The following is a 21859-nucleotide window of genomic DNA, read 5'->3' as shown; positions in this document are numbered from 1 at the left end:
ATCATGTATAATATATATATATATATATATATATATATATATATATATATATATATATATATATATATATATATATATATATATATATATATATATATATATATATATATATATAAATAAAATACAATGATAAGGTCATTGAAAAGGTGCAGCGCTGCCTGGGGGAGGCAGCCAGAGAGTTTCTTTAGACAGGTCGGAAATGAGTTTTCGCTCCAATATATCATCTCCTATTCTCTCCCTGCACACACCGCTCCCGTTGTGTCCCTCTGATTCGCCAAAATTTGAGTGTAAACGCTACAAGACTACAATGATAAATACACAAAGCGTCCTAAAAATGAATCGCTTCTGCAGAGCGTTGGAGGAAGGTTCTTTGTTGCCAGAGGGCCACACCACTCACAACACATCATTAGAAGTGGCGTGGCCGTTTGCGCCAAAGATTTTTAAAAATAGAACATTTTGTCACTGAGCGCACACGAAACAAAACCATGAGGTTTGAAGGCAATCATGAGGGGATGGCATGCAGACAGAAATATGACACTTCAGCAGGGGATGAATTATTTTTATGGTCTTTATGAGTAAAAAAGTGTTTTTTTTGCTGATACAAAAGAGGTGAAAATAAAGAACTTGAAGGAAGCAGATGAATGGATTTATATCTACTTAATGGCTTTTACTTACTTTTCCAACTTACAGTTATATAGCAGCTTGAAATACAACAAACATGCAAGATTCCAACTTACAAGAACGCTGTGACAGTGGGTTTTTAAGAGCTGTAACAACAGCATAGAGTGTTTTTGTTAGAAGTATTGTTCAAGACAGTTGACAATAATTGACTTAAGTGACAACCTCTTTTCTTCAGTCCCGTGTTTCGCTACTGGCTAAAGTTTAGGTGGCTGAAGATCTCAACCTTGTACCATGTATTAACTGTATAAATGATGAGTAACACGAAAGATGGTGGGCACATAATAACTATGGATGAAACAATTATTTACTTATTTAAAAAAAAAACGCGTATAAAATGCAAAAAACGCATTTGTTTGTTGTAACCATTTTTGTTTGCTTAACATTTACATTTAAGCATTTGACATTTACAAAAGTCAATTTATTGTAGTCAGTAATGCAGAATGAATATGTGGTATCGTTTAAAAGTTGCATCAACTCCACAGTATTTATTTGTCCCACAGTGAGGAAATTCAGTGTTCCAAAACAGCAAGTTTATGACTACAGACACAGACACAGATGCCCAAGACACCAAAGATACGCAACATCAAAGACATTCACAGATGACAAAGCATCAATGTCCATAAAAACGCAAAGCTACACGAAAAAAAACAAAAACAAAACAAACGAAAACATTGAACTCAAGCTATCAAACAAGATTCAGTAAGTAAATACCCATAGCATATAAACGCATAAGACAAAAACGTATCAATACTGTGCCTGAAAAAAAAAGATTTCCATCAAAGTTTACTATTATACAAAATAAGACATTTGCACAAACTACAGTAGCAGTTCGTGGATATGACTTATGCTGAAAATGTTTTAATCATGTTTATTATATTAATCCAAAAGTATATAAATATAAATAAATTAGGGAAAATAAATTTCAATAAATTATTAACGTACTGAAGCGCTGCTGTCCTGCCTCAGAAGAAATCCAATCCAGCGGGAATCAAATTGCTGTCTGAGAAACAATCGAACCTAAAATGTTCACCCAGTTGGCTTCATCTCAATCAGTGACACCGAATCCGTTAACGCATCAAATACAACTGGGAGAATTTTCTCTCTGCATTCTTTATTCATGTTGGCAAGTATGGTAATGTTGCCCAGCTGGAGACCTTGTTCGTGTTTAAAGGTAGAGGAAAGTAGATACTGTGCTGAATTTAATATGCTGCTTATTGATACAGCAAAGCCAGAGAAGGATGAAAGGGAAACATCTATTCCACGAGACTTTAAAGGAAAATAGACTGCTACAGATCGTTCAATCACAATTTCAAACCCTGTCTGTATGTATCTGGAGGAAACAGCTATTTTTGATATGTAAATACCAACATACAAGCCATGGAGAAATGTTCACATCTGAAGAGAGTTAGCATTTGCTTGATGTTTCTAGCTTCCAAAATGCATATACATATTTAACAAAAAAAATAAATCACTGCAGCAAAGAGACAACTTTGAGCTGGCTTTTGTTATGGTGTTTATAAATGATCCAAAACAGCAACTAAAATAAATGCATGCATCTTCAATTAACCAGCGCTTAGTCCTGTTCAGGGTTGTGGGGAGTGCTGGAGCCTATCCCAGCGGCCATTGGCCGAGAGGCAGGAATGCACCCATCGCTCCTCACTCACCATTCACATATGGGGCAATTTTCAAGAGTCCAATTAACCTAGTGAGCATGTCTTTGGACTGTGGGAGAAACCAGAGTACCCAGAGAACACCCACGGCCACACAGGGAGACGAAACAAACTCCATGCAGAAAGGCCAAAGGTCCGACCCGGCAATCAAACCCACAACCGTCTTGCTGCAAGATGAGAGTGCTAACCACTAGGCCGCTGTGTGTAAAAAAAAAAAAAAAAAAAAAAATGTATAATCAAAGGCAGCAACATTTGTGCAGTTTTGTTACGGTGCAACAATCAGACTGCACTCAACTGGACACAATACTGGACGCATGTGACTCATGAAGTACAACTGGCATTGAAAAGAATAAAGCTATTCCAAAGCAGCAACCTGTTTGTGGATATGAAAAAATTAACAATGTTTGCAACATTTTGTCGGAAATGTAAGGAGTCTGAAAATTCCTAGTGATGCAAACCACTATTTAAATCTAAATATCTATCTAAAGCAGTATTTTTGTAGTGGCAAAATATTATTTATTTGGGCGAAAGATAATAATTAAAAAAAAAAAAAAAAGCTTAATGGCAGCTTCCCTTTACAATGCTATGAAAATAATATTCCCAAGCAACCAGGCTTCCAGGTAGTTGCCTTCCTTTGTCATTGAGCGACTGTTTGGTTTAATCTAAATTCTGATGGTTTCGACTTTGCATAATACCTTCTATGAGTTCATTCAAGTTGGCCATCGATCAGTTCATCATCCCTCAAATGTTGCATTAGTCTGCCAGCAGTGCACCATCACATATTCAAAAGCAATCTAAGAGAGAAGCATTAGTCCTATATTAAGACTGGAGCATCTTTCCCCGCATATCTAGCATGTAAAGAGGGCGACGTATTCGTGTCTGCGGCAGGGCAGAGGGGCCTCTCGCTTCTCGCTATTGCCCTGGCTTCCCTCCCTCAGCTGACATGGAGTATCACCTGTCAAACTACTTAGATAATTGGATATGAGAGGGATCGCCGTCTCACCACTATAACCAATGACACTGTCAGCAGTGTCATTGAAAACCAGCATCTTCTTGCACCACTGGCCCAGACTGCAGGCGAATGTATTTTGGGCCGGGTGACTGAACAGACACACTGATCACAAATCAGTGGGCTCAAAGTTTCTTTCACCTTGCCAAAAGGAGCGCGGCAGTAAATGTTTACAGTTGCATGTCATGTAAAGACACTAATAATATCCCCGCTTCCTGGAAGAATGAGTGTCAGTAACAACCTAAGGAAAGAAAACAATGAATGTGAGACTCGGGCCAAGTTTGACCTTTGTTTGTGAAAAGCACTTCTGGCATTAGATGATTGGAGTATTTTGGAAAATATCAGATTTATACTGCAGTGTGGGTGGAAAGTCACTGGGGAAATGAGGTCACCAGTGTATCAAATATTAAATTAGATCATTACAGGAACATTATAACTGAAAAGCATCTATTGCTTACAACAGCTTACTTCTGTTAAGGGAATGAATTCAATTGTGACTCGGCATATACTGCAATACATGTTAAAAAAATACAGAAATACATGATGCAAACAGAAAACAGCAAACTAATATTTCAGTCGTTAAAGTATTTAATAGATAATTCAAAATATGTGTTATGAGTACTACTGTTCATTATTCTGATCATTTACATTTTTAATGTTTAAGCACCATCTAGTCAATCTTCATTTATCAATTGACAGAATTTTCTCAGTGGTCAAAAGGTTGGAGAATTTCATACTAACCACATGGATCGTAGGTTTAAAAGTGAAGCCAAGTAGTGTAGTTTTTATTGAAGGACAGTCACTGATCTTTATAGTGGTGGAACAATTTTATGATCAGCAATGAAGGTGAGGTGATAAGCTATTGATTTTCACATTTGAAACAAGAAGAACACACTATGGCAAGTTACACTTGTCGCAATGAAAGTGACTTGTTTTGGAAAAGATACAGTGCTCAGTCCGAAGGTGTAATACATTAGCTATCAGAGTGGTTAGTTTTAGGACGTTTGCTTCATTCCACTGTTGGACTGGGAAATTTAACTGTAAGTCTCACTTGACTAAGTTCATAACAATAAACTTGTTTTCATGCATAGAATATTGTGCTGCATCATCTGATTTAAAATGAAGGTTCTTGTGAACAAACATTACAATGAAAGTGCGTCAACATGCAACATAGACACTTGACTTGTGAGTCACAGAATGGTCAATATTTGGTGCCTTATCTGTACAAATGTAATGTTTTGTAGGAGCAGGAATTACTTTTTAATGCAGAAGTGCGTCCTGCAGTTTGAAGTGTAAAACATTGTATTTTACTAAATCACAAAGACATGGACAAACACGTGTCCTGCAAGAGTACTCAGTATATGGGTATGCATCCATGCATGAGAGACACAGAGGTGACCAGAAACACCCCTCGGGGCCATTAAACAATGTATAACTAATCCAGCATTAATCCATATTAGATTACATTTTGGCCAACACCTCTGTGACTAGTAATTCACCAACATATGAAGATATAATTTCCCAATATCCGCAAGAACAGTTCTGCGCTGGTGTAGATTTGGTGATATTCAGCCACATGACAGAAGATGCAACAGTTTGCACACATGCCATCTGAGGCCAGAGGGTCGCCAGCAGCTGTTTGAGCTTAATCCTGGAACCTGCGAAGAGGCCATTCTTGACATGATGCGTAAAGGCGGACTGCTTACTGTTTGTAAGGAAGTATGCCGAGTGACAAGATCAAATAGTGCTTCCTCCGGGGTCCTTGTGTAAAGAATATAAGTTGGTCTTGGCAAGCTAAACTCAGCCGCTGTGTCAAGGCCTTAACTTAAACTTCCATGATCCAACCGTGACATAGCCAAGTATGGCCAGTGTACTTTTTCACGGTAATGCACAGCTAAAGCACATCTTCCCCCTCCATGTTCCAATGAATCAACCACCTTTGTCCATGGATCTTGTCATGATGAATGGTGACTATCTTTCGTGTGACTTTGCAATGTATTGGCTGTTGAAAAAGAAAAAAAAAAAAACAGCCTTGGACCAGTGAACAAGAGGCCAATAACCAAAGTGAAACTGCACTCTGAATTATAGGTTACCTTGGCCTCTTTCACCACGTGTGCCTGGTGCTCTAGTCACATTGCCAGAGGACAGCTTGTAGAATATAAAGCAATATATACAAGGTGAATGTTTACAGTGTCATCTATCTTCTTTTTAATAGAAAGCAGCACACGATGATGCTGAAAGGGAAGGATGAATACAAAGGACGTGAATGGAACTTAAGCTTTGTGCACGAGCTCGTAATGGAAACGTAAATGATGCACCACAAGACACGCTAAAAATAAGATTAACATGTTTTTTAAATCACATTTTGACTCACATTGTAGGCTGGATAAGGGGGCTGCTTCCCACTCGAAAGGACGGCAGGTCCTCTGATATCGTTCCCTTTCGCTGGAGAAACTTCTCTGTGAGATCAAATCCTGGAAACAAGATGGTATCGTGTTATCTTGCTTTCAAATTATTTCCCAGCAAAGTGGTTTCAATTCTGCACAGACCTGTTATTTGCAGCGGGCGATCTAAAACATCAGAAAACCTGTGATCTTCTACCGTCAACGTGGGACAAGAGCCATCTGGAAAAAAATGATGACAGCAAATATACCAGGGGCTTTTAATATCTTTTCACAAAGCGGTGTTGCTGACAAGCGAGACCAATGGCTCGCTAATGTTAGGACATTTTGTGAAATACTTAAAATGGCCGTGATGATTATTGAAAATGTGAGTGAAGCTGGAGGTGGCGACAAGGGAAAGCGCATACCTGTTAGCTCAGTCACTGCCATTCCATAAGTGGAAGGAATGGAATTCACAGTCCAAAGTAAAACACATTTTAGCAAGTAATTCATCGTTCCGCAACTGAGGCGTCGTCCACTTGAAAACCTTGACAGATGAGACAGAGACAGACAAGACAAAAAGCATGTTAGAATAGTTAATATAAAATACAGCTTCTCATGAATCATCCTGGGTGGATGTCGCTCTACTTGTTTGTGAAGCAAAATGGGAAATTATTTCAATAAATAATGGAATAACGGCATGTTTCCTTGGCTTCAGAGTGTTTATACTTTTTGTAATTGCTGTAAAAAATATTATTATTTTTTCAACACTATTATTGTACTTTTATTTAACAATCAAACTGTTGACTTATTTTCTGTCCATTTATAATGAAATCATCTTTAGTGTTCTCATTTCTATCACAGACACTTTGAGGAAGCTGACATGCTCAGATGGGAAAAAGAATTATGGATTTCAATGACTATTCTTAATCATATTTGAAGCCTGTAGCATCACCATCTTAGCTCTTGGGCTTTAGATATTTAGCACTCACTTAAGATGAGTCATGTATTGCAAGTATTTGATTCATAATGTTATGCTATCCTTAATCTATTATGGGTTAACCAAAACATCATATTGATACTGAAGTTTCTTTTTTCTACAATTTCTTCTTGTTCATTTGCCCTTGTGTCCAAGACATCATTTCCTGTTTGTGTTAGAGTAGTCGTTCTTCTGTCATTCTATCAAGCTTTACTCCATCTCGCTCTTCATTTTACATGACAAGTACTTTTCCCCAGAAATCCAGTTTTCTTCTGGTGAGCAAAGTGGATTGCGGAATATTAAAGTTTACAGATCAGTTTGTAGCAGTGTTAACAAGAAAAGAAAGGCATCTTCTGTCGACACTTAATTATTTTTAGCATGACAGTCTTGTGGGTCTCAATTTTGTGGGTTTTCCTGCTTGGGAATCGTGGTTCAAAATGACAAACTGTGAAATCATGAAAACACAAAAAGCTCCAAAGACACTTTCATGCTGAACACTAGTAAAAGCAATAAACAACTCTGTCAATTAATTCAATTTATTTACCACATGTGCCACTCAATACAAACATCATGTATCACTTTACGTTCAACAATAAAATATTGGGTTTTCTAATTACATTTCTTCATATCAGATAAATAATTAGAGTGAAATTTGAAAGTCATATTTCAAATATCTAAGTAAAGGCTCAGCTCTTCAGCCTTGTGAAGAACAACAGCATAAAAAGTCAACAATGTTACAACATAAATCTCAGCTAACTTTGTCCCGTGTATTCTCCCTAAGCTCTGGATTGTGTTGTCGTGATAACATGATCACTTGCGCTTTGACCTGTTGTCCTGGTCAAGGGTGTGACATGCAGGGCTCAAATCAGGAAACCTCCAGTTATGAATAGCTCCCATACCATTACGATAAGCTGAGACATAAATCAGCCCATTCATTCCATTGCAAAGAAGACAAGCACTTTTTTAAAGCCACCATAATCTTGGATAGTGAAGGCTTTGCCCACTATTGGTGAAGATACTTTTGTCTTAAAGATGTTACATTGAAATATGTAACAGTTTCAACAGTCTACTTAGCTGGTTCTGAACAATAAAGTATTAAAACAAAACTTGCAATACTTCATCTTATATTTGACTATGAGATCTTGCTCTATTTCGAACTTAGCTGGACGTGGGCGAGGGACGTGCACTAATGTAAGGTAGAAACGCTTATTTTGGACAGGACTTCAGGGACATGTTCATATCAGCATGACATAAAAGTCACCACTGAAACGTTCACTTGATTCACCTTTTCAAGTCATGTTTAAAACCTTTCTTAGTCAGCTCGGCTCACTTTTAAGATGTGACAGATGATGAGACAAAAGCCTCTTGGCGTAACATAAAAGCCACATGGTAAACTACCCATTACCCCATGGATAGTGAGTCCAAACTAGAATTAACAAAGTAGAGTTGGGTGTCACACTGCTTCACCTAAACCACTGTAATAATCAAAGGTAAAAACCTCTGAAACTCTAAAAAAAAAAAAACTTTCAGGAAATGACTTTGAAGCACTCCTTTTTAAAGTTTGAATTGTGGGCTTTATAGTGTGAAGAAATAACTTGGACAAAACTGCTACCAACAAACAATTCATGTGGAACGGCATTGTTTTACTGTGTCAAAACATTTTGAAATAAGTTCTGCAATATACTCCCAAAATACAAGTCTTTGTCTCGAACAAAAATGGGTTGCATTTAGAAGGAAAAACAAAACGCATTACGGGATGAAAACTGGTGTTGTTTACAAGATTACTTTGGACAAACAAGTTGTCGACTAATTAACACTTTTCCGTTGTATTTTACGGTTTCCTAGCAATGATATGACAATGACTCATAGTCTGAAATGAAAATGAAGTGATTTCAAATGAACAACGGAAAGGTAAGATCACTGAAAAAAGAGAAGTCTCACATGATACCGCACAACAAAAAGTAAATGCACCGTCAGGTTGAAAGTTTTTTGCCCTGTTTTGTCGCTCTAACTTCCAAGCCATCGCTCCCTGACCGTATCATAAAGTTTTGGCTTCCAGGCCTAAGATATCATGGCGCTCACATATGAAATGACTGTGCCACCATTTGTGGTGGAGCAGCAGGACGACTTGGATATCACATTCCTTGTTTGTTGGAAGACGTAATGTTATTCACATCATTTCTACAAACGCCTGCAGGGAGCCTGGAATCTGTCCTGACTGTTGTTTTTCATCACCAAATGAGCAGTTGTGTGGCAGGAATACAATTGAAATCCCATATTGCTTGCTGCTTATTACAAACATAAATCATGAGATTCTTTAATTATGCCAGCAATCCTGAATGATAATGCTTATATAATTATTCTTTTCATCAATTATTCAGCTAAATCAGACTAGCAAATCTCACCGTGTTATTCCCAAATGTTTATGTATAAAACGTGTGGTTTAGTTGCTAGTTTGCTGGTTGCTTATTCTTTTTTATTTATTTATTTATTTATTTATTACTGTTTAGCTTCTTTTTATTTTATACTATGTTTTAGAAGCTTGTTAACACATATGGAAGGCAATATAAGAGTTACTTATGTGATCTGGTGGGCTAAATAGTTAGAATTATAATGCTACTCATTTATGTTAATTCGGTTATAAGAAGTATGTTATATTAAAATCGTATTACTTTGACTCTGAATTCTACAATCGGTGCAGAAATCCACAATTCCGCGGTGAAAACTTGAGAAACGAAAGATGAATCCTCATGTTTACTTGTTTAAATCTCCTAGGGAATTGAAGAAACAGTACTTACACGTTACAAAGTTATTCTCTAAAGGAAAAACAAGTGCAAAACAGCGGCATAATCCGTGCGAGATAGCGATCAGTCCGATCCGGGATTCCTGGACTTGGAAATAAAAGTCTCTGTGGGATCGCCTGCTGGATCTCGGTCCGGACTAGTTGCTGTAAGTGGCCCTCCCACTCGTGTCATTATCTGTGAAATACACTGACACAGATCTGAGCGAACACGAGGAACACACACACACACACACTGGCAGGTCGCTGTGAAGGGGCGCACTTCAGCCGTCCAGGTGCGAGATCAAGAGCCGCGGGGACGGATTCTCATCGGACACGTGGGAGTGAGGGGGTTAATTTACACGCATTATTTTCTGTTCAAGTGATTTAAGGCGGGTTAAATTGGCCAAGTCAAGAAGAAATATCTCGTTGTAGCATCGATCTGAGTATCGATCAAGTAATGCTCCGGCGAGAACAAACTAGGTGTTGTACCAGGCGATTAGAAGGCGATATTTCATAATAAAATGAGTCTTAACGCGCACCATTTCCGTGCAAGTATGTGAGCTACGCTTACTTCCCACAACTTTAATGCAAAACATTTTGTTTTTAAATGTAAAAACGCTGCGAGTTTTTGTGAAAATCTGCGTGGGCGACAGCGCAGGTGCCGCGTCCCGCTAAAGTTTTTCTTGCGCCAAACGTTCAGGAGTCCGCAGGAACAGGTGCTGAGTTTCCGACACGCATAAATATTTGGACAGATGATTTGAATTGCCTTCGCTGTTTATACTGAAAGACAGAAGGAGTGTGAAAATGAAATATTTCTGCCGTTCTTACGCCGCGTTCCACTCTGTGTCAGTGGTGTTTCCTACGCCTACTTTTAATTTTATAAAAGTAATTTTATTAATTTTATTTTAATACATTCAAAACATTTGCTACCACTTGGGACACAAACAAATAAATAAATGAATACTAAGGTGTTATTATTATTATTATTATTAGTAGTAGTAGTAGTAGCAGTAGTAGTAGCAGTAATAGCAGTAGCAGTAGCAGTAGTAGTAGTAGTAGTAGCAGTAGTAGTAGCAGTAGTAGTAGCAGTAGCAGTAGTAATAGCAGTAGCAGTAGTAGTAGTAGTAGTAGCAGTAGTAGTAGCAGTAGCAGTAGTAGTAGTAGTAGTAGTAGTAGCAGTAGCAGTAGTAGTAGTAGCAGTAGCAGTAGCAGTAGCAGTAGCAGTAGTAGTAGTAGTAGTAGTAGCAGTACCAGTAGTAGCAGTAGCAGTAGTAGTAGTAGCAGTAGTAGTAGCAGTAGCAGTAGTAGTAGTAGCAGTAGCAGTAGCAGTAGCAGTAGCAGTAGCAGTAGTAGTAGTAGCAGTAGTAGTAGTAGCAGTAGCAATAGCAGTAGCAGTAGCAGTAGCAGTAGCAGTAGTAGTAGTAGTAGTAGTAGTAGTAGCTGTAGCAGTACAAGTAGTAGTAGTGATAAACTTCTCCACTTGGATTATTATTATTAGTGGTAGTAGTAACAATAAAAAACAGTAGTAGTAGTAGTAGTAACAGTCGAAAATTGTTTTACAATGTTCTATGGAGTTTGACATTTGATTGTCACTATTGGAACGTTTTTGCGATACAAAAATAAGAATAATGCACAGGCTGAACCATGGATTGTAGGTGATTTACTATAAATGAGTGTAGAAGTAGAAACGTGAGCAAGACTGTGGGTTCCATGTGTTGCAGCATGGCGGGACACATGACGCCACCTTAATATTTTCTGCTGGCAGAACACAGCTTTTAGCCTTTGGTTACCAAAGACAGATTGTCAAAAAAATAAAATTAAATGACATTGTTAATAGTTGCTTGAGTCAATTTAACAAACTACAAAATGACCCTACCTGGAGTCACAGTCACCAGGACAGCGTTTTATAATGTACACCACCTACACTGATGACAGCCATCAGTGAATCCACTCTGGTTTTGTAAGCTGAAACAACTTGATTTTGAACTGAGGATGATCTTTGTGGTCTGTGGCTCATGCTAAAAATTACATATCGACAAAGTTGATCTGAGGATTAATTCATTTTTTTTTATTTTTAATAAAATGCATTTTCATCTGTTATTTTGCTGCGGCAAAAGATTGGAGATGGTTTTTATCACTTGAAAAGTCCTGAGCAAGTGCAGACCTCCACCAAGCAGCTCATTAACACCCATGCTGTAGTCACCACCCAATGTTACATCCGTACATTAATTTCATGTATGTAGATACCTTTATTAGCTTTTGAATATCATACAAATTGTTTGTACTTAAACTTCAAATGAACTTAATGTGAAGGCAGGTGGCAGTGGTGTTCCCAGACTCAGAGAATCCAGTAGTTTGAGAAGAAAAAAAAGAAAAAAAAAACATTAATAATAATTTCAGAACAAACCTACCAAGTCAATTTGATGAGAATAATTGTGGAAAAGGGCAGGGAACAGTCAAGCTGTCTATAATGGTAGCAATACATGTCTTTTCTTGAGCTATAACTTTGATGCGAAAGACTATCCAGGAGATTATATTGAGGTCGCTGACTTTAGAAGTTACCAACGTCAAGTAAAGGACCACTCATAGCAAATAAATTGTGGTGAAAATGGCATATATGATGCAAGCCATCATGGTCAAGCACCCTTGAAATGGTAGGTGGTCTTCTGTTTTCAGAAGAATCATCAAAGAGATGATGATAGAACTAGTGATACATATAACTTTGAAAGCGATCACAGTGATAAAATTGCTGGAACAAAAACCCGCACCCAACTGTGACCCTTTCTGGAACGGTTTGGTGGCCCCTGGTCTAAAACAAATGCTCAAGACAAGTCCATGATGGTGGTTTTCTAAATTAAAAAGAACTTAATATGATACTGTTTGAACATTAAAAACACTGGCTGTTTATTGTAACTGGCCACCTATAATTCCTTTATGTGAAAAAAAAATTAAATCACCACTTTTGTCACTGAGTGCAGCATTATGACTTAGTAACTGGGTTTAACTTCTTGAGATATCGAAGTGTAGCTCGACCTTCCAGGCACAGAGAGGAATCAATTGACGTGGTTTTATTATCTAGTGAAAATGCCACATGGAGACTGTGCTGTGATGAGTTTCATGGAAGATCCAGCTGCAAGGAGACCACGGGGCACTCCAAAGAGCAGATGGAACCATTAGATCTTCATGCAATTCCCTCACCCTGCCCAAGAAGAAGAAAAAAACTGCTCCGGAACTGTTCGTTCAGGCAGTTAACAGACCTCTAACTGCTACTTCTGGGACACGTTAATAGATTAATGTAGGAGAAAAGTCCTTCTAGTAAGTTTAGAGTTGTTTTTAGCAACATCGTTTTTAACAGCATTAATCGAAGAGAGAAAAATATTTTCAATTGAATACCTTTTTCATTGAATTGAACTTCAATTAATGTACAATAAAGGGGAATAATAAAATATGCTTAAAGTGAAAGCCAGTGGGTCATGTCTGTGTGTGATGAGAAAATGAAATAATTTAACATTTTAAATACATAAAAGTAAATGTTTGTCAGAGAGAAATAACGAATGATAATAGTTTTAGTGCATATTAAATTGTAGAACTGTTTATCCAAGTGGTTTTGCAGGCGAAAGAGAAAGAGACAGATGTGCAAGCCTGTAAAAATGAGTTTTTAAAAGCGGAGGTACTGTTTGCTTTCCGGATCTCCTCAGGCAGTCCATTCCAATGCCCTGTTGGTGAAGGCTCTGTCACCTTTCGATTTAAGTCTCCACTTTAGAGCGACCAGCATGGTTCCACCAGCGGATCTGCGGGTCCTGGCTGGCACATCCGAGGTCAGCATTTCTATTATGCATTCGGGAGCCAGCATAGACCGGCTTTAAAAGTTATCAATGAAATCTTTCAATTCTAAAGTGGTCAGGGAGTCGGTGCAGTGAAGCTAAAACCGGGGTGATGTGGAGTCGGCTGTTAGACGCCTCGCTGCTGAGTTTTATGCTTCTGATTGAAAGCGCAGACACTGGCTGCCAACCTTCGCTGGGGGCTTTTTTATTTATTCTTTTTTTTAAACTCAGTATGTCAGTATGAATTGAAGTATATGGTCTCACAATACTGCCAACAGTTGAGTAAAAATCAAGTGACAGATTTGATAAACAGCTCTGTTTACTTTTATACTTTATATGGAAATATGTGCAGAGGTGAACACATTCATGCCATAAACTAGTGGCTTAATATGTAAAGGAAAACAAGTCCTGCTGCCATTAGAAGCTTGATCAGGTTAAAAAGCTAATGACGGCTTCGTGCAACTTTAATAAGTTTATTGATTGCAAGCATATGGTGCTGAGTGCTTTAAGAAACATAATACGCTGAAGAGGTTGATTAAGGGTATTAATGCATGGTTTGATGAGAAAAATGCAGGGAAAAGGGTGCAAACAGTTTCAGGCTAACAAGTACTCATGAACATTAGTCTATTGTTCAGCTGCTTGAGTGTTTCTGAAGTGCTTTTCTGTACATGTGCTGCATCAGATTACTACATGTGTACTTTACATCAATCGGCACTATTATGAATTTTGTTCAAGCAGGTGTTTGTCTACAGTGCAAACATACGCTCAGTGTATTCTGACTGCTCTTTTCATCCTTGAAATCTCTTATTAAAAGGATTGAGGGGGGAAAAACGCACCTGCAGGTTTTATTGGTCCATTTGCTAAATTGGCGTACAGACTGGACAAAGACGTGGCATTGTGTGTGGTTAATCTGTACTCAGGCGCAGCCACTGGTGTGTACTTTTAGTTTGCTCGTGAAATCACACAAAAAAAACACATTAAGGAGACACATTCATCAATTGTGAGAGCTCACCTGTGCTGGGAAGGTACTGCCAAGAGTACATTGATGGAAGCGATTAAATAAAAGCGGACTGATCTCCGCAGAGGAACGGCTTGGCTGATGATCAAATGAATGACTATCAAGGATCAAAATTGAGTTAATGCAAGAAGCAAACAAAAACCAATTTAAACAACAAAAACAATCAAGACTCTGATGTCTTTTGTAAAAAAAAGAAATCACAGACAGCTGTCAGGGCTGATTTATGTTCGAGCAAGTGGGTGTTCGATCGCTGCCAAAAACTGTAGCTTTAGTGCCGCTTTTGTGATTTTCAAAAATTGGATGGCTACAAGCTAGTGAATTATTTAAATGCATTGTCAATCGTAATTTGACTCGACGTTGTTTTAAATGTAATTTTCCTTTTTCTGTTTTGACTCACACTTGAATCATGCATTCAAGGCACGATGGGATGTGACTCAGAAGTTGAATACATCACTTTATTGTAAATCTGAAAACATGTCGCTGTGCTGTTCTATAGCAACTGGATTCACCCTTTGGCAATCTTGAAGTCAGCATTGGGGCACACGACATTGAAATGCCTCAATATCTCAGCGGGCACATTTTCAAGACACATTAGGTGGCTTTATGGATTCAGATTAATCACTGCCAACATTTACAGTCATGAAGGGAAATGTGACTGCTTTGGACTAGTTCCATCAACTTTCAAGTCAGGAGTATGAGTGGCATTCAGATATATGGCTATTGATTCATAAGAGTTCAGTCCAAAAGTGTCCCAAATAATTAACTGCTGACAGTGTTCCTCAGTGCTGATGCTAATGAGCCCATTCCTCCAAAAACAACGAGATTTTTTTCTCTTTGAAAAACTTTTGAGCTTCAATGTCACAGCACAGCGTTCTACGTCCAAGAGTGATTACTCAAGTAATAATTTAATTTCAGACACGGCGAAGCATGGCTGCCTTCTCTTTTAGTGCAGCAATTCAAAGGACAGTAAACTGCAAAAAAAAAGAAGAATTATCTTTTGCACGCACTGATCTCAAATGGTGTGAAAAGGTTATGAGAAATTTGTAGGTCAGGGCATAGATGTTGGTTGGTCTCAGTTGCATCACGTTGTGAGTTCTGAGTTAATGAAATATTTTGATTAAATACTTTGTTATTTGCATAGTTGAATGTGCTGACAACAAAATCACACAAAAATTATCAATGAAAATCAAATGTATCAACCCATGGAGGTCTGGATTTGGAGTTATACTCAAAATGAAAGTGGAAAAACTCACTACATGCTGATCCAACTTTGATGTAAGATCCTTTAAACAAGTCAAAATGAGGCTCAGTGGCCTCCGCGTGCCTGTATGACGTCCCTACAACGCCTGGACATGCTTCTGATGAGGTGGTGGATGTTCTCCTGAGGGATCTCCTCCCACACCCCGGACCCGTTGGCATCTGCCAACTCCTGGACAGTCTGTGGTGCAACTTGCCATTGGTGGATGGCGCGAGACATGATGTCCCAGATGTGTTCAATTGGATTCAGGTCTGGGGAACGGGCGGACCAGTCCATAACCTCAATGCCTTTGTGTTGCAGTAACTGCTGACACACTCCAGCCACATGAGGCCTTGTCTTGCATTAGGAGGAACCCAGAGCCAACCGCACCAGTATACTGTATGGTCTCACAAGGGGTCTGAGGATCTCATCTCAGGACCTAATGGGGGTCAGGCTACCTCTGGCGAGCACGTAGAGGTCTGTGCGGCCCTCCGAAGAAATGCCACCCCACACCATTGACCACTGACCCACTGCCAAACCGGTCATGCTTGAGCATGTTGCAGAACGTTCTCCACGGCGTCTCCAGACTCATGTCTGCCACATGTGCTCAGTGTGAGCCTGCTTTCATCTGTGAAGAGCACAGGGCACCAGTGGCGAATTTGCCAATCTTGGTGTTCTCCCTGCACAGTGTTTGGCTATAAGCACAATCCCCACCTGTGGACGTCGGGCCCTCATACCAGCCTCATGGAGTGTGTTTCTGATCGTTTGAGCGGACACATGCACATTTTGCAGGGCTCTGGCAGTGCTCCTACTGTTTCTCCTTGCACAAAGTAGGAGGTAGCGGTCCTGCTGCTCGGTTGTTGCCCTCCCACGGCCAGCTCCACGTCTCCTGATGTACTGGCCTGTCTCGCGTTGATGTGCCACGCTGGATGAGCTGCACTACCTGAGTCACTTGTGTGGGTTGTGGACTCCGTCTCATGCAACCACTAGAGTGAAAGCACAGCCAGATTTCAAAAGTGGCCAAAACACCAGCCAGAAAGCATCAGAACTGAGAAGCGGTCTGTGGTCACCACCTGCAGAACCACTCCTTTATTAGGTGTGTCTTGCCAATTGCCTACAGATCGATTTCACAGAAATGTGACTTGGATTTACATTGTGTTGTGTTCCCAAGTGTTCCCTTTATTTTTTGGAGCAGTATAAAAAGTTGTTATATAAATAAAAAATTATATAAAAAGTGTTGTATGGGTCTCAGTTTATATAAATAAAAACCTATACTTGTTGAAATATATATATATATATATTTCAACAAAAAAAACCCCAACAAGTATACTTGTTGGTATACTTGTTGGTTTTATATATATATATATATATATATATATATATATATATATATATATATATATATATATATATATATATATATATATATATATATATATATATATATATATATATATATATATCAACAAGTATAGGTTTTTATTTATATAAACTGAGACCCATACAATTATAGTGGATAATAATTGAAACAAATTATATTACTATTAGTAACAAATGGACATGAATACACAGCGCAAGTTATCCTGAATGCAAAAATACTTAAGAAATACTGGTCGTTTGTCTGAAAATACCGCCGTCTGAAGTTGTGACGTCATCGGCATCACGTGGTTTTGTTATTACAGGAAGTGAAGATGGCGGCCCAGTCGATGATCTCCGAGTCTGTTCTCGGCTGGTCTATTTTCACCTTTATACTTTTGGTAAGCTTCAATAGAGAGGTTGTGTGTCACATTCTTTTTATGAAACGCTCATAACCATCCTGTAGTCGGACTTTGTTTTTGACAGGTCTAGTGTTTTCGACAGACGTCCTGGCAGTATTCTTGTCGATGTTCTTTTTCATAATTCTTCTAGCTGTCTTACTTTCATGGTTTTGTATGTCGAATGTGGCTGAATGTCTCGAACAGCCGTGTCAAACTCCAAATTCCAATAGAATGTGTCAGATAATTTAACGTCGGATGGATAAATGTAGGCCATTGCGGACATCATATAAGAAATGGCCTATAATAGCTCAGAAGTTAGCACACATGACTACATATTTGTGCTGCGCTTGGAGACGTCATTGGGCTGCAAGTAAACCCTGAACTCGGTCAGCGACGACTAATCTGACGCCTTATTTAGGACTCAGCCGTCATTCTGGGTCTTAGACGTCTTAAGGTCTGACTGCCAATATGTTGCTGTGACTTGTCAGTTGAGCGGTATGGCCAGACTTTGAGTGGCTCTTTCTGTAAATCTAATTTGCATGCATAACCAGCATTATTTCCAAGAGTAGGGGAAAAAAAGACTGCCGCACCGCTTTAGATGACAGGACTCTCATTGATCTTGTTGGAAAATGGCAACCCTTGATCTGATGGGTATTTTAACATTGCCCTCACTTCCCAAAGCCTCTGTGTCCAGAATATGACCTTGTCATTTCGAAGCCATTATTTTCTTCCCCTGATTAAAAGGTTGCCTGCCCTTTAGAAAGCTGATGCCTCCTGCTCCTGTTTTGATACTGAAAAGGTCCCAAGTCAATAATGCAAATTGTCAACAAGTCTAAAGTTGAGTCATTGAAGTTTCCTTCATTGTGCAGTCCAGACATGCTTGGTTTTCAGCAGGTGTCTCGATAGTAACATTTAACGACACAAGCTTTCTAAAGTGCAAACTCTTTCCGAGGTATTATCCATATGAAACTGTGTTCATCAAAAACACAATTTTAGTTCTGAGCAGTAGCTCTTTGTTTGGCTCAGGATTGAAAGAAGTGTGGAATTGGGACAAGAAATGATCAGACAGAAGAATGCTGCAAATACAGATATCAAAAGGTGTCAAAACTGGCTAGAGATCTGTGTTACAAATCAATAAATGTGCATATATAATAATTGGAGTAAAAACCTGTCTAAAACAGTTCAAAATACCTGAAAATTATCATGCCATTCTTCATTTTGATTACCAATAAATTATCATCAAAAAGCCATCACTTGTTAAACTGCTATGACGCACGTGAAATAGTAGAAACAGTAAAGGAAAAAGAGAAGAGAGGACCCCAAGTAATTTTAATTTTTCATTGGAGGACGTGAGGTTATCTGTTTCTATATGATCAGTTTTATCATTGCTCTCTGACTCCTTGAGGGCCACATGAGTCCTGTCCATGTGTATGAGCATGGGCACTTTCCGCATTTCCACCAAGCAAATGTCTTGTAATACCTTCCAGGAGGCTTCAATTCTGATTCAATGTTGGAACATTTGTTCAGTACTTACAGCTCTATGAATGGTGATCAAGTTGTGATTCAATTTTTTTCTCAAGACGAGACATTCCATTCCATTGTATATGGAACACTATTGGTTAAAAACTGCAGTAGGTGTCCATACCTTCATTACCATGTCCATAATGGCAAGTTCATTCAAACATACCTTTTTGTAGACAGTCCTCTTTTTGCTAATGTTACTGATATTGAGTCCCAAAGCCTTAGCCCTCAGCTTAAAGACATTTTAAAATATTTATCTTCCTTCACAATTCTTGCTTAAGTGTTATGCCTGTAAGCCATTTACTGTGTCTCTTTTGTAGGTCATCCTTGCTTTCTGTTGGATCTACATTAGAAAGTTCCAAAGTCGTCAGGAAAGTGAAGTTATTTCAACCATCACAGCGATATGTGCACTGGCCATTGCCTTAATAACTTCAGCTCTTCTCCCGGTGGACATATTCCTTGTCTCATTCATGAAGTATCCAAATGGTACCTACAAGGTGAGTGTCGGCTTGTAGTCTCTGGGAAATCAATTTTAACAGTGTTAATGAGTTTTCCTGAGGCTATTTGAAACTCAGTTGCTTTCTTATTTTCTTTAGATCAAGACAATGTGTATCTGCTTTCCTATGCGGAGCCAATTCTTGGCTCATGAATGTGTTTGTGTTTCTATTGGAAGATGTAGCAAAGTGTGAAATAACATCTCAATTTCAACAGCCTGCAGTTTGATTTCTTATTATCAAGTCTATATTGCAGTAATAGACTTCAAATGTAAGCTGCAAATGTTAACTCCCCAGGCATGTAATCACCTGATTCAAGGTAGAATTCCTTTATGTTCACTTCTGAACTGATGTAAAAAGGCATCTTGCAGCAGCATAGTTAGTCACAACTTAACTGTTGCCACTTACCATCTGGTTCTGTACTTTCCTGAACTACTTTTGTATGCATTGACTATATATATATATATATATATATACAGTCGTATACAAAAGTTTGGGCACCCCTGATCATTTTCAAGATTTTCCTTTGTAAATCATTGGTTGTTTGGATCAGCAATTTCAGTTAAATGTATCATATAGCAGACAAACACAGTGATATTTGAGAAGTGAAATGAAGTTTATAGGATTTACAGAAAGTGTGCAATAATTACTTAAACAAAAATAGGCAGGTGCATAAGTTTGGGCACCCCAACAGAAAAATGACATCATTATTTAGTAGATCCTCCTTTTGCAGAAATAACAGCCTCCAAACGCTTCCTATAGCTTCCAATCAGGGTCTGGATTCTGGTTGAAGGTATTTTTGACCATTGGTCTTTACAAAACATCTCCAGTTCAGTCAGGTTTGATGGTTTCTGAGACAGATTTTCAATAATATTCAGGTCTGGGGACTGAGATGGCCATTCCAGAACGTTGTACTTGTTCCTCTGCATGAATGCCTCAGTAGAATTTGAGCAGTGTTTAGGGTCGTTGTCTTGTTGAAGTATCCAGCCCCGGCGCAACTTCAACTTTGTCAATGAGTATTGAACATTGTTCGTAAGTATCTGCTGATACTGACTGGAATCCATGCGACCTTTGACTTTAACAAGATTGCCAGTACCTGCACAGGCCACACAGCACCACAGCATGATGGAACCACCACCACCAAATTTTTCTGTGGGTAGCAAGTGTTTGTCTTGGAATGCTGTGTTCTTCTTCCCCCATGCATACCGCCCCTTGTTATGTCCAAATAACAGCACCTTATTCCAAAATGAAGCTGGCTTGTCCAAATGTGCTTTAGCACACCTCAAGCAACGCTGTTTGTGACATGTGCGGAGTAAAGGCTTCTGCCGCATTATTCTCCCATACAGCATCTCCTTGTGCAAACTGTGCTGAACAGTTAGATGATGCACGGTGACACCATCTGCAGCTAGATCATGTTGAGCTGGTCTGTGGGTTGAGTTTGACTGTTCTCAACATCCTTGGTCTCTGCTTATCTGAGATCTTTCTTGGCCTGCCACTCCGGGCCTTAACTAGAACTGTGCCTGTGGTCTTCCAGTTCCTCACTATGTTTCTCACAGTGGAAACTGACAGCTGAAATCTCTGAGCTAGCTTTTTGTATCCTTCCCCTAAACCATGATGAGGTCATTTGACAGTTGTTTTGAGGCTCCCATGTTGCCACTCTTCAGAGAAGATGCAAAGAGGAGAACAACTTGCAACTGGCCACCTTTAACACCCTTTCTCATGATTGGCTTCACCTTTGTATGTAGGTCAAGGGTCAATGAGCTTACCAAACAAATTTTGTGTTCCAATAATTAGTGCTAAAGGTATTCAAATCAATAAAACAACAAGGGCGCCCAAATTTATGCACCTGCCTACTTTTGTTTAAGTAATTATTTCACACTTTCTGTAAATCCTATAAACTTCATTTCACTTCGCAAATATAACTGTGTTTGTCTGCTTTATGATACATTTAACTGAAACTGCTGATCTGAACAATCAATGATTTATAAAGGAAAATCTCTTGGATATATATATATATATATATATATATATAGGGGTGGGAATATATATATTAGGGGTGGGATTCGATTAAAAAAGTTCACCTTCACCTTCACCTTCACCTTCACCTTCTTCTGCCACTTATCCGGGGTCGGGTCGAGGCAGCATTCGGAAGCTGTTTTAATGTCTTGAAAAAAAATTCAATTTTATAAGCATTTCAAGTCAGAGTAGTGGAAACCCTGGTCATTGTGTAGCGAAAAACACCCCTGAACAAAAGCAAATCATCCTAGCTGCCACGTGTCTTGTGCATCAGTGTGATCCGTGGACTGGGAACTCCTGCACTTACAAAGGTTCCCCGTTGTCTGGAGAGCAAACTGTTAAGTTAAATAAAATAACAATGATTAAATGCGATTAAAATATTTTAAGACGCTAATTTACTATTAATCAATTAATCGTGATTAACTTGTTAAAGTCCCACCACTAATACATATATAAAAATATATATAGTGGTGTTATAGCTGCTGTATGT

The 21859-nt window shown here is 38.8% G+C and overlaps 2 protein-coding genes across 5 annotated transcripts in view; one reads left to right on the top strand and one right to left on the bottom strand.

Annotated features, from left to right (window-relative positions):
* LOC128765068 (collagen alpha-1(XIX) chain-like) overlaps positions 1–9750 on the bottom strand; it is a 127383-nt gene extending 117633 nt beyond the window's left edge. For 3 of the 4 annotated variants that reach the window (XM_053875464.1, XM_053875465.1, XM_053875466.1), the window contains exons 1-4: positions 9519–9750; positions 6170–6288; positions 5910–5984; positions 5735–5834 (exon numbers count right to left, since the gene is read on the bottom strand). In XM_053875464.1, the coding sequence (XP_053731439.1) occupies positions 5735–5834; positions 5910–5984; positions 6170–6254 (260 nt within the window). In that variant the 5' untranslated portion in view covers positions 6255–6288; positions 9519–9750. Of the gene's footprint in view, positions 1–1623; positions 1825–5734; positions 5835–5909; positions 5985–6169; positions 6289–9518 lie in introns of those variants that run through there. The other variant, XM_053875467.1, reaches the window with a different exon arrangement.
* Positions 9751–17245: 7495 nt separating this feature from the next.
* lmbrd1 (LMBR1 domain containing 1) overlaps positions 17246–21859 on the top strand; it is a 38225-nt gene continuing 33611 nt past the window's right edge. Inside the window, exons 1-2 of the mRNA XM_053875251.1 lie at positions 17246–17338; positions 19180–19356. Of these exons, the coding sequence (XP_053731226.1) occupies positions 17273–17338; positions 19180–19356 (243 nt within the window). The 5' untranslated portion in view covers positions 17246–17272. The remainder of the gene's footprint in view (positions 17339–19179; positions 19357–21859) is intronic.

The sequence above is a fragment of the Synchiropus splendidus genome, chromosome 9 (genome assembly GCF_027744825.2).
Source record: "Synchiropus splendidus isolate RoL2022-P1 chromosome 9, RoL_Sspl_1.0, whole genome shotgun sequence".
In the NCBI taxonomy this organism is placed as follows: Eukaryota; Metazoa; Chordata; class Actinopteri; order Syngnathiformes; family Callionymidae; genus Synchiropus; species Synchiropus splendidus.
The sequence above is the reverse complement of the archived record's forward strand: the minus strand, read 5'-3'. Positions and strand labels throughout refer to the sequence as shown.